The sequence below is a fragment of the Rhinatrema bivittatum genome, chromosome 10, assembly GCF_901001135.1.
Source record: "Rhinatrema bivittatum chromosome 10, aRhiBiv1.1, whole genome shotgun sequence".
NCBI lineage: Eukaryota > Metazoa > Chordata > Amphibia > Gymnophiona > Rhinatrematidae > Rhinatrema > Rhinatrema bivittatum.
This window is the reverse complement of record NC_042624.1, coordinates 111,764,032-111,777,793: the sequence shown is the minus strand read 5'-3', so window position 1 is coordinate 111,777,793 and position 13,762 is coordinate 111,764,032. Positions and strand designations below refer to the sequence as shown.

At 46.2% G+C, this 13,762-nt stretch overlaps 1 protein-coding gene across 8 annotated transcripts in view; it reads left to right on the top strand.

The window, feature by feature from the left end:
• The window catches only part of LOC115100177, a 214,347-nt gene that overhangs the window by 162,677 nt on the left and 37,908 nt on the right, over positions 1-13,762 (top strand). For all 8 annotated transcript variants that reach the window (XR_003858985.1, XM_029618474.1, XM_029618475.1 and 5 more), the window contains one exon: positions 8,045-8,084. Coding sequence is in view for 7 of the 8 variants with exons in the window: in XM_029618474.1 (XP_029474334.1) it covers positions 8,045-8,084 (40 nt within the window). In the remaining variant the exon portion in view is untranslated. The remainder of the gene's footprint in view (positions 1-8,044; positions 8,085-13,762) is intronic.

Here is a 13,762-nt window from a genome sequence, read left to right as displayed (position 1 = left end):
TTTCAGGGTCAGTACAAGAGTGTTATACACCCAAGGTGAATCTTACATCCTTGTGCTCCCTTTGCCCTCAACGCACACAATAATTATGCAATAACAGATTTTACATGAAAAAGGTCATTTAAAGTAGTCTTCTGAGGTAAAATTATCACAACGTATATTATATTTACATAAACTGCTGCGGTGCCAGTGAGGAAACCCTGCAGAAAATAAAGACACTTGGAACTGAGGGGAATAATGGCTACAGAATAAATTACCTGATTTAACAGATAACCCGCAATCCCAGTTCAGTAGTTTAGGGTAGGCAGAAACTTAGACCTTTGTGGTATAGTAAATCAGTTTTATTATAGCAGCATAAGTATACAATTGATTGTATGGTAGGTATAGTTTTGTTTTTAAGTTTTACAGAGTGACGCACTGTTGCTACAAGACTACACAAATATTCCTGCATTAAGTCAAAGCCAACCTGTACTTCTCAGTATGGTATGCCAACTAATTATCCCAGCTAAAATTAATTAAGCCAGTTTATTTCACCCTTAGCCATAGGTGGGTTACAGTCCTGATGAGAACCGGGAGCCCGGAAGGAATCTAGCAACACCTCCAGCAGCGGCCATGATATTAAGTCAGAGGGTGCGCAGAAAAGCAGTTTTTACTGCTTTTCTGTGCACTTCCCCGGCGCCAGCAGAAATTAATGCCTACCTTTGGGTAGGCGCTAATTTCTTAAAGTAAAATGTGCGACTTGGCTGCACATTTTACTTACTTTATCGTGGGGGAATACCTAATAGGGCCATCAACGTGCATTTGCATGTTGCGGGCGCTATTAGGTTGGGGAGGGGGTTAGACGCGTGTTTTCGATGCGCTATTACCCCTTACTGAGTAAGGGGTAAAGCTAGCGCATCCAAAACGTGCGTCCAATCGCCGGAGCGCACTGTATTGTATCGGCCGGTATGTAAGCCCAACGATCGTACTATATACACACCTGTACCTAACTTATTAGCTGCAATGATCAGAAAGAGTAGAAGCCAGGCATGATACCTTAAGACCTCATATCTGCTGGTGCGCACATGTTATAAAATTGGCACGTCCATGTGCGCGCGCCAGGAACCGCTCGCACATGGACGGCCACGTGCTTCTTTGAAAATCGACCCAAACTGTCCATTTTTACCTGTGTACTATAAAGTCTGCGAGGTACGTGTGTACCGCCTTAAACAGATTAAATGAATGCACATCCCTACAGACTGTTAGGTACTAAAAATCATACAGCAAAAATACTGATGAATGTAAAATCTACTCTAACAAACAATCCTCCAATGAGATATTACTTGGACACTTAACAGCCAGAGCTGTCATCCCTTCTAATGGCCAACATACTAAAACTGGTTCCACTACAAGAATGGAATATGGGATTCTGTTTCAATTACTTCCTGTTTCTAAAAAAGCTGGTTTCTGGCACATACTGGATATCAGGAATCTCAAAATATACTTAAAAAGGGAAACATTCCGGATGAATTTGTTGAGTTCCATCCTTCCCCTTCTCGAGAACAAAAGCTAGCTTTCTTCCCTAAATCTCAAAGATGCTTACATACATATCTTAATTCACAGGAAACACAGAAAATTTTAGTGTTTCCCCATAGCCAATGACACTACCAATATTATGTTCTCCTATTTGGCACCTCTGCAGTACTCAGCGTTTTCACAAAGTGCCATGCAGTTGTTGCTGCTTATTTAAGGGCAAATAAAGTTTTTATTTTTCCCTTGCTCAACAACAGGCTTATAATGGGCCATTGCCTTAAAAAAGCTTATTCACTGTATCTTTGATGAACACCCCCAGAGGCAGGCAGAGCTCCATAATTTCAATGCATGGGTGAGACGATGGTGCAAGGAGGAGGGATTCAGTTTTATAAGGAACTGGGGAACCTTATGGGGAAAGGGGAGTCTTTTCCGAAGGGATGGGCTCCATCTTAATCAGGGTGGAACCAAGCTGCTGGCGCTAACCTTTAAAAAGGAGATAGAGCAGCTTTTAAAGTAGAACAAAGGGGAAAGCAGACAGTCGCTCAGCAGCGCATGGTTCGGAGGGAGGTATCTTCAAAGAATACTAATGACGCATTAGAATTAGAGCATCTCAACAGTGAGGTTATAATAATAAGAAAAGTAGTCCAAATGCCTTTAGTTAAAAACTCTGCTGAGCTAAAGATTCCAGTTTATCCCTATCAATTAAAAAGCAGAATGAAAATACAAACAAAAAACACACTTGGAAATATTTGTATGCTAATGCCAAAAGTCTAAGAAGTAAGATGGGAGAATTAGAATGTATAGCAGTGAATGATGACATAGACTTAATTGGCATCTCAGAGACATGGTGGAAGGAGGACAACCAATGGGACAGTGGTATACCGGGGTACAAATTATTTTGCAATGACAGAGAGGAGCATCTGGGAGGTGGGGTGGCACTTTATGTCCGGGATGGCATAGAGTCCAACAAGATAAAGATCCTGAATGAGACTAAATGCACAATTGAATCTGTAGAAGTAGAATTCCCTTGTGTGTTGGGGAAAAGAATAGTGAAAGAATACTATCGTCCACCTGGCCAAGATGGTGAGATGGATAGTAAAATGCTAAGAGAAATTAGGGAAGCTAACTAATAATGGGAGATTTCAATTACCCCAATATTGACTGGATAAATGTAACATCAGGACATGCTAGAGAGATAAAGTTCCTGGATGGAATAAAAGACAGTTTTATGGGCAATTGTTACAAGAACCGACGAGAGAGGGAGCACATTTTAGATATAATTCTCAGTGGAGCACAGGATTTGGGGAGAGAGGTAACGGTGGTGGGGCCGCTTGGCAATAATGATCATAATATGATCAAATTTGAATTAATGACCCAGTGCAGCTAGAATCCTTTGCATCATCACCTTTAGTCTTTGGCCTTGACAGCATGGATGTTGAAGGCCTTCTAGTATCATCGATGCAGTAAAGAAATAACACTATCATAAGGTCTTTCAACTTTAAATGGAAAAGATTTTCTATCTGGTGCTCATGCTTTGGTCAAGAGCCCTTTAAACTATCCTATCCCCTTATCTTCTAAGTCTTTCTAACTCTAGATTGAAAACTAACTCCATCAGAATTGGCCTTTGCCACTATAGTGTCATATCATATTGATTGAGGTAGCGCTGTATTCTCTCATCATTCTAATCTAACCCCTTTTTGGAGGATGTCCCTGTTTCCTGAAAGTAAACAAAATAATTTGCTTCTGGAGCTGTTTCAAACTAGCATTTCTTCCCCAACTACAAAAAAGCGTACCTGAATTCTGGCAAAGTCCAGGGTCTTGCCAAATCTGTGTCCTGTGTTCCCTGAGCTGGAGATACAGTTATGGGTCTCCAAAGGTCTTGGCTCTTCATGCTAATCTCCAAACCTCCTGAAGCAACCTCTCAGAGAAAGGTCTGATGTTGGCAAAAATGGAACCAGACTATCCAGCTCCAGTGTGAGGAGGAGTGGCAAAAAAAACTCCTCACCAAATAAGGGAAAATTACTATACAGTTACTAAAAATTGCCTCTGGAGTGAACACTGTCACTGCAGCTCTTCCACTTGCTTGGATAGAGACAAACAGATCTTCAGTTCCCTGGCCTCTGGATCCAGGGACTGTCCATCACCAAGAATGGATCACTGTCTCACCGCCAGTCAAAATCCAAAAAAATAGACAAATTCTTAATGGTCTCTCTTCCAAAAAGGGAGACAGATCCTTACAAACAGGCAGCACACTATCAGGACTCTCCTCTATAAAAGAATCAACAAGTTAGGGTGAAAGACTCCAACAGAGCAGGGAAAATCAAAATATCTCCTCACTCCTCAGATGCTAAACCAAAAAACCACACTTACTTTACTCCTAGCCCTCCCTCATAGGCAGAGATCAAACCATCACAGACAACCTCAGAGGGAGGTGCCACAAGGAATGATCTGTCCCACTAGCTATACTACCAGGGCAGGGATATAGAGCCATCTGGTGGAGACCTGGGGGTCTGTACATTACAGTTGTCAAATTCATGAAAGGCTTCACACATCTGTAGCCTCCCTATAGTTTGAGATATAGATGTAGTTCTTGGTCAGCTCATGAAACCTCCATTTGAAACATTGTCAACAGCAGATCTAAAATTCATTTCTTGGAAAATTTTACTTTTAGTAGCAGTTACTTCTGAACAAAGAGTAAATTGCAAGCCTGATCTCATGTTCTCCTTATCTTCAGTTCTTTTACAACAGAGTAGTATTTGAAAACTCACCCTAAATTTCTCCCAAAAGTGGTTTATCAATTTCATTTAAATCATTCCATTGTATTACCAACATTTTTCCAAGATCACACTGCATGAGGGTATGCAAGCTCTTCACACATTGAACTACAGAAGAGCTCTTCTCTTCTGTTTGTAGAGAACAAAATCCAACAGGAAGTCCTCACAGCTGTTTGGGGGGGGGGTTCTGTTACAGGCCGATACAGTACAGTGCGCTCCAGTGGGAGCGCACTGTTAACCCGCATTTAGACGCACGCTTTCGACACGCTAGCTTTACCCCTTATTCAGTAAGAGGTAATAGTGCGTCAAAAACACGCAGCCAAACCCCCCCCCCCCCGAAACTAAAAGCACCCGCAACATGCAAATGCATGTTGATGGCCCTATTAGTTATTCCCGCGTGATTCAGTAAGTAAAATGTGCAGCCAAGTCGCACATTTTACTTTCAGAAATTAGCGCCTACCCAAAGGTAGGCGTTAATTTCTGCCGGCACCGGGAAAGTGTACAGAAAAGCAGTAAAAACTTAGAGCTTAGAGCAATGTTGGAGTCGCATTAACGTGTGTATGTTTATTGAATAAGGGTATTATCACCAGGTAGTAGCCATTGTTCCCGTGAGCCACCCACTCTTCATTCACATCCTCTAGACTTTATGGATCCACAGTGTTTATCCCACACCCCTTTGAAATCCTTCACAGTTTTGGTCTTCACCACTTCCTCCGGAAGGTCATTCCAGGCATCCACCACCCTCTCCGTGAAGAAATACTTCCTGACATTTTTTTTGAGTCTTCCTCCCTGGAGTTTTAAATCGTGACCCCTGGTTCTGCTGATTTTTTTCCAACGGAAAAGGTTTGAGAACCGATGCCGGCAAAATTGAGCGTCGGCTGTCAAACTTGCTGACAGCCACCGCTCCTGTCAAAAAAGAGGCACTAGGGACGCGCTAGTTTCCCTAGCGCCTCTTTTTACCATGGGCCCTCATTTGAATACTGAATTGCACGCACAGGAGAGTGGCCTCTTGCCCGCTCTCCCGCGACTTTTACTCTATCAGCCTGTTAGAGAGCTGTTTCAACTTGGATCTCTGATAATAAGGGCAGCCAAGACTACTGGCCCTTCTCCCTCAGCTCCTGTCAATGACACATTCACCAAGTAAAACTCAGACAATGTAATTGGAAGTCAAAGAAGGCTGCAGCTTTATTAAACACCAGAGCCAACAAATGAACATAAATACCCACCCCAAGGAATCAACCGCTTCGCCTCAGCAAGCTGATCCCTTCACAGGCCACCAAACATGTACAATCCAGCGGCATCCCGCCACTAACCGAGACCCCCACCACAGCCCAGCAAGGAGTCCCAACCATGTGCCTGAACCCAGCCACATGCAACTCAAACAGCCAGAGTCGAAGAAAGCCCGCCACCTAGCAGGTTTCTTGCTCTAAACCCCACCCCAAAGAATCATGGCTCTGGGAATTCCGCTAGACCCCAACCCAGCTGCGACAAACATAACCCTGCCCTGAAACAACAGAAAAAAGGAGGAGGGAGGGAGGGGAACAATATGGCCGAGCAGGGAAAAAGGGGATGGTGCACAAGGGAATGTCCCCTTTTATATCCCTTCTGCGCCATCGGCATGAGATCCCTTGGTGCACTGGGGGTGACCAATCAGGGCCCGCAGTAAGGCGTCCCCAGTGCACGGATTCAAATTAAAAATAAAAATAAGGTGACTCCACCCCTCCCCACTTCTCCCGAATGCTCCTCCCCGGCACTCGAAAACCGGGTCGCCTGAAGGGAGGAACCAGCCTGGCGCCCGCATTATCGCAGGCCTCAGAGACTGGGCTCGTCCAGCCCTTCCATTGCATTTTTAGTTGCTACAATCAGTCATGAAAACAGCTTCAAAGTAAAGTGAAAGCCTGGCAGGTTAGGGTTAAAGCAGCTGTCTTAGCACATCTTATGTTATGTTCTTATCTTCACTCTGCTCCCATAGAAAATATCTGAAGGACTGCACCTTTTCTTTCAGCCATACTTTCACTTCTGATTACTCACTAGAAATGCTTCCCAGCAAGATGGCAGTTTTGGACAAGCAATTCTGTGAAGTTTATTTAATTAATTTAAATTCTTCCCTCCATCCTCTGACTTGAAATACGAGTTATAGTGACCTACAAAAATGCAGAATAACAAACTAATCCTATGCAACCCTCAGCTTGGGAGGCCCCACTTGTGTGGCTGATTCTATCCTGCTTGTTCATAGAGAAAGCTAAGTGGCTCACCTGTAACAGTTGTTCTCCATAGACAACAGAATATGTCAACCACACAATCCCTCCCATCTCCCCTTAGCGATGAAGTTAAGATTGCTAGTAAAACTGAGCATATTCTAATGGCTGTGCAAGAAGGTCTATGCATCCTCAAAAAGTCCTCCTTGGTCTTTCTGAGATCTGAGAGAGCTTGTTCCATCTTGGTGCTGTCAGATGCCATCACCCATTTGTGTGGCTGATTTATCCTGCTGTTTATGGAAAATACCTGTTACATAGGAGCAATTAACTATCAGCCCGATACAGTAAAGTCCGTGGGAGAGCGGACAAACGCCCGCTCTCCCGGCGCACGCACCGGCCCTTGGCCGGTGTGAGCGATTCAGTATTCAAATGAGCTGACGCGGTGCAAACGAGGAAAAGGAGGCGCTAGGGACACTAGCGCGTCCCTAGCGCCTCCTTTTGGCCTGGAGCGGCGGCTGTCAGCGGGTTTGACAGCCGACGCTCAATTTTGCCGGCGTCGGTTCTCGAGCCCGCTGACAGCCACGGGCTCGGAAACCGGACGCCGGCAAAATTGAGCGTCCGGTTTTCGGCCCGTCAGCCGCGGGCCGAATTCAAAATTTTTTTTTTTTTTTTTACTTTTGGGGACCTCCGACTTAATATCGCTATGATATTAAGTCGGAGGGTGCACAGAAAAGCAGTTTTTACTGCTTTTCTGTGCACTTCCCTGGCGCCGGAAGAAATTAGCGCCGACCTTTGGGCGGCGCTAATTTCTTAGAGTAAAATGTGCGGCTTGGCTGCACATTTTACTTACTGGATCGCTCGGGCATACCTAATAGGGCCATCAACATGCATTTGCATGTTGAGGGCGCTATTAGGTGCCGCGGGTGGGCCGCGTGTTTTCCTCCCCTTACTGAATAAGGGGTAAGGGAAAACACGCGTCCAGAGCAGGCTGACAGTGCGCTCCGACGGAGCACACTTTACTGTATCGACCTGTTTAAGAGGAGGCTTTTCCAGAGGCATGTTTTGTCAGGGGAGGAAAAACTACACACATTATTTTCCATTCAAAAAGTACCTGCAAAAAAAAGCAGGTGCCAGCTGCAAATACATGCAGCAGTTTTAAGTGCAAAAGTACATGTATACTTTTGCTTTGACACATGGAACAAAGCCTATCAATAAAGTCTGGCAGATTTTGACCTGATGCGGATATTTTGAAAATTGGCCTCTAATAGCAGTATGGCCTGGTCATCATTTGAATACATTTAAACAGTGTTTCTTAATAGATTTAGATTTATTAAGAAACACCCCTTGCCGTGATTGCATGTTGTAAGCTTTTCTCTGAGTATTGTATCACATGGATATGCAGCACTGATATTAACTTTCCACCTTTCTGTTTGGTTAATCACATTTGTTTACATGTGATAATGAAATGCCTAAAGAAAAATTGTATTGTTAAGTATTGTTCATTTTTTTTCAGAATACTTAATCACAAGTTAATATATTTTTTATTTTGCTCATCTAATACAGAATATCAGCAGCAATGAACAAGAAGTTTCAAATCCTTCAAGTAAGTAAATGTTATCTGCACTGCAAAATAGACTCAAGGGGGGGGTGTTCCATATTCAACCGCTATACTAAGCAAGTTAGCCAGATAAACGTGTCCAGTTAACGTGGCCAAGATATTCAGCAGATAAGATCTTGGTGAACATTCTGGGAGCGGTGGCCAGTCCAAACGGCAGAGCTCGAAACTGATAATGGTGACCTAGGATGAAAAATCTTAGAAACCGTTGGTGGTCCTTTCATATGCCGATATGCAGGTATGCCTCCGTCAGGTCCAGTGATGCCAGAAACTCGCCCTGTTGTACGGAGGCAATCACCGACAGTAGAGTCTCCATGCAGAAGCGAAGTACCCGAAGACAGCGATTGACTCTTTTTTTTTTTTTTTTTTTTAAACAAACTTTACTTCTAACCAACCTCTCTGTCTACACTCACAACTCAATGACCAAAGCTATATTTTAGTTCTACTGATCAAACCAGACTGTGGGCTTTGCACCTCAACCATCTGCTGGAGACAGAGGAATACTGGCAGACTGTGGGTGCCACTTTGGTATATATGGCAGAGTCTGTCAAAACTTTCTCTGTCGCCATCTGCTGGAAGGGAGGCAAAACCCAGGCGCCTGGACTGATCCGTGGTTCTACAGGAACGAAAATTATCAGGTAAGAACCAATTTTCCTTTTTGGCTTCCAAAAATATGCAATGGTTATCCTGGCAGCATATAGTAAATGATCAATAAGCCTTTGGATCCACTTATTTGGAGGAGCATCCTCCCATTGTTCCAACAGAGGGAGGCCGTAAGCTAAAGGGAAGAGCTCAGTAACCCACAATCCAGTGGGGGCACTGAGAGGAAAGGATCACCTTGCTGAAAAGAATCAGTAAGTACTGCTTGGGGACATTTTAAAACTTAAAAGTATTAGGGAGAAATAAGCTATTGGGGTATATTATTTAGTATGTTTGTGTGTCTATATTGAATAGTTACTCAGAAAGGCAGGCAAAAAACAGAAGTTTGCATATTTTGTATTAAATAGGTAGTCAGAAAGGCAGACATAAAACAGAGGTTTGTATGTTTTGTATTAAATAGGTAGTCAGAAATGCAGGCTAAAAACAGAAGTTTGTGTGTTTGTATTTCCCAACCCTCCCACCCCTCTCCTACCCACTCTAGCTCATCCTTTAATTTATAGGCAGGTGACACTTTCACACTAAAAAAAAAAAAAAAAAATCAGCCTTTTAACTTAAATTCAGAAATTCCCTACACCTTATCAAGAGTTTAATCATTCCCTTGTAGGTCAGTACCAGATACGTAGTGAATACACTAATACATTTAAAGGACCCAAATTGTGGGGCCGGTGTAATTAAAGTATACTGAAAGGGAACGCTAAGTGTTCAGCGCCTGCTTTCCTAACGCCCCCAGGCACCCCTCCTGGGGGCACCATGCAATATTTAAATTAGGGGTCACGTTGTCAAGGAGGCACTAGGGTCGCTGGCACGCCCCTAGCACCTCCTTGACAGCAGAAGCCCACAAGCGATCGGCTGTCCACGAGCGATCGGCCTACACAATTTGCGTCCAACTGCAGGTTAAACAGTGTGCTCAGCTGGGCGCGCTGTATTGCATTGGCCCATGTACACATTCCTATTCCCGAAGCAACCTAAAACTTAACTAGCAACCGAACAAATTTAAGATGAAGGCAGCAGTCCAGCAGCAAGGGGGGGGCCTCCCAGTCTTATGCAACAAGTGTCACATGCATGATTTTTTACCCGCCAGTGAGAAATTGTACATGTGCATCCAAAGCAAAGAACTCCTGTCTCTCAGAGAACGAGTCCGATCTCTGGAAGTTAGAGTGGCAGACCAGGAGGAGCTGAGGCAGACAGGTGTATAGATGAGACCTTCAGGGACATAGCCAAGTCCCAACTCCAGTCTGGCAGCCCTGGTGCTGCCTTGGAAGAGGAAGGGTCTCATCATCGGAAAGCATTAACCTGGTGCAGCAGGAAATGATCCTGTAGCAAGAACCTGCTCTCCAGGTGGTGTATTATCCTCTCACACCAAGGATGTGTCTCCCAGGGCTACTGCCCAGGAGGGAAGGGTTAGGTTGGCCGTCATAGTTGGTGATTCATTTATTAGGAATGTAGACAGTTGGGTGGCTGGTGGGCCTGAGAATCGCCTGGTAACATGCCTACCTGGTGCAAAGGTGGCAGACCTCATGTGTCACCTAGATAGGATTTTAGACAGTGCTGGGGAGGTGTGGGAGTGTGCGCACCGACATAGGAAAATGTGGGAGAGAATTTCTGGAAGCCAAATTTAGGTTCTTAGGTAAAAAAATGAAATCCAGAATTTCCAGGGTAGCATTCTCTGAAATGCTCCCTGTTCCACGCACAGGTACCCATAGGCAGGCAGAGCTCTGGAGTCTCAATGCTTGGATGAGATGATGGTGCAAGAAAGAGGGATTCAGTTTTGTAAGGAACTGGGGAACCTTTTGGGGAAGGGTGAGTCTGCCGGGAGATATCATAACTCAAAATTGAAGCAGAAAAGTATAGGGACCAGGCAGGCCTGTCTGGCATTGAGTTGCTGGTGGAGATCTTCAAGTTTCTTGTGATCCGTGTATATCACGATCCATGTACATCCCTCAAGCAGATGGCTCCATTCTTGAGGAGCCAACTTGACTGCCAGGAGCTTTCTATCCTCGATGCTGTAGTTGCACTCGGCTGAAGAGAACTTCTTGGAAAAGAAGGAACATGGGTGCATTACCCATTCAGATTTGTGCTGGCTGAGGACAGCCAATTGTTACACCCATCGGTCGCAGATGGCTGCGAACTCTCATGCTCACCTCTTTCTTTGCTGCACCATCGATTCTAGGAAGAATGGCGGGCCTCCGCCAGCCACCGCTGACTTACCTGGCATTCCCAGGACGGCGTAGGCGATGCTGACCACCATCTTGTTTTCATGAATCACCTAAGCCACATGCACGCACATGCGCATGCGCAAGGTCAATCTTTGTACACGTCATGGCGTGAACCTCGGGGGCGTCCCCTTTGGATGACGTCACCTTGCTGTTGTACTTAAGCTGACCGGCCTTGTGCTTCTTCGAGTTAGCAAGGAGTTCCCTCGTTGCTGAATCCGCTCCAATCTTGAACTTCCGGTTCCAGATTCCTCGATTGGCTTATGAACGCTCTGGGTACCCGCTCCTCGGGGGCCCTTCTGCGTTCCTGGCTATCTGCTCCTCGGAGGGCCTTCCTGCCTTGGACTGCTACATACTGTCCCGCTTCCCGGGACACTCTCCTGGAACTACCTCTTGTGAGTACTTTACCTTGGACTTCAACGATACCAAACCTTACTGAGATTCTCTACGGTGTACCCCGTGCCTCAGGCCACTACTGTATCTCCCTCAATAGGAGCCGTTCCGATATACCCTGCACTGCAGGTTATTGCTGCACCATCTACAGGATCCACCACAGGTTCCTGCACCTCAGACTACTTCATCATCACCACAGAACAGACATCCTTGGTGTACCCTGCTCTGCGGGCCACTACCAAATCTGCACATCTGAGGTAATTGCTACACTTTTTTTTTATTTATGATTTTCAAAGATAACCAGTGTACAACATAAAGGCCGTAGCCTATAAACACATGTGAATCACGAACATATACAGATATGCAAACATATTTCCAAACAACTAGGAGGCCAATATCCAAGAAATGTACATTGTTATCCCGTTGTTTTTAATAACATAAAATATCCCTCCCTTCCCACCGCCCCCCACCCCCACCCCATGCCACGTTGGCATGAAATATTTAATGCTCTCTTAACTTCTGTTAGCAATATAAAGCTGTGTTCATGGTATTATATCCCTACAGCTGATATTAAGGGTAGTCAGTAAGCTTATGTGTTATGAACTAGCGCTGCCCGTGGGTCTCCCCCGCGAGCAGGCCACTTACCCCGCTGTTGTCTTCAGCCGACATGGCAGGACGCCGCCGTCGGCCCTCCCACGCGGCTGGAGCCGCGGCCTAAAGTTATCCACACGGCCCGGAGGCCGCCTGCGATCCTCTTCACCTCCGCGGCCAGAGCCATGGCCTTCCTCGGGGCTGGGACTGCCCCCGACGCCGATTCCACCCTCGCGGCGCTAGGGCTGCAGCCCCGGGCTCGAGAAGCGGCTGGAGCCGCCCCTGGGGCCTCCTGCAGCGGCTGAAGCCGCTGCCAACGTTGGAGCCTGCACTCAGGCTCAGCCCTGCCTCTGCTAACGTCTGACGCACAGACGCTTGGTCCTGCACAGTCTCTGCTTCCTCTCTCTAGGTGCGCGGCCGCGTCTTCTTCTTATATTTAAAGGGCCAGACACAGAAAGTGTCTGGGCCCCACCTTGGGAATGTTTCCTGCTCCAGCCCTATAAAGGGCTGCTCCGTTCTTCGTTCCAGGGCCTTGCATCGTCGTCGTGAGTCTTCGCTCTGGAGGCTCCTGCCTGCCAGAGCCCATTGTAAGGTCTTCTCATCTTGTGGAGCTCCTTACCGTGATGTCGTCTTGTCTCGTCATGCTTTGCCATGCCATGCCATGTCTTGTTTCCGAGCCTGAGGTCCATGTCCAGGTATCTTCGTGATCTCCTTTGTCCTGGTGTTCCTGCCTTCCTCGATGTTCCTTCCTACGCCATGCCTCGTCTCTGCTCTCGAGCCTTCTGGTACCGGTAGGTCGGGGGTCCCTCAGATGCAGTATTCCTGGGTGGACTGCCTGCCAGTGGACGGTTGTCCTGTGCTCCTGAGCCGTCAAGTCCTGATGTGTGTTCCTGTGCTGTCCCACTCCCGTCGTGGTCCGTGACCAGTCTGCAAGGGCTGTGTAGGGCGCGAAATGGACAGGGTGGTCCGCGACTCAGTCGCGCAGGTGGCCTGAGTAGGGCACCCTGAGAGACAATGCCAATGTCCATGCCTTGTGTTGCCTCTTTGGATGTCTTGCCATGGATGCCGTCGCATCAACCCTTGTCTTCGTGCCATGGATGCCGTCGCATCAACCCAAGTCTTCGTGCTATGTGATGCCTTTGCATCAATCTTCATTTCTTCATGTCAAGGCCCGTCTGCCCTCAACCTCAGGCCAGGCCTGCTGCTCCATGCTGCTCGCAGCAGGTCCGAAAGGGCCCGGAATGGTCGGAGGACCATTCACCTTCCAACATCCTTGGATGTTTGGCCATGGGAGCTTGCCGGCCTGGCGGAGGGTAGACCGCCAGCCATGCGGGGCCACCGTCAACCCTTGGCTTGGCCTAGAAGGTCTGGGTCAGGCTGAGGCCCACAGGCACACTAAACCCACCGCTCTCAACATTATGATATAGTGAGTATGTTGGTACCGGAGGTTTGACTTTCCAGCCAGGATGTATAAGGTTGCCAGCGCTTCTTAAACCTATCAATTCATTTATGTTTAAGGGCTGTCAAGTGCTCTAGATAATAAATCTTTGCGATTTTCTGTAGAACATTCTGACTGGAGGGCACTGCCACCTGTTTTCAGCCCCTTGCAATTTCTGTCTTTGCTGCTGTTAGTATTTGTGTTATTAGATAAAAATGGTCTAATAAGGCTGTTGATATCTGAATGCTTAATTTATTTATTTATTTATTTAAGGTTTTTTTATACCGGCATTCATGAACTCGTTCACATCATGTCGGTTTACAGAAAACAGGGGTGCGGATAATACAACCAAAAAACATAAATAACGTGAT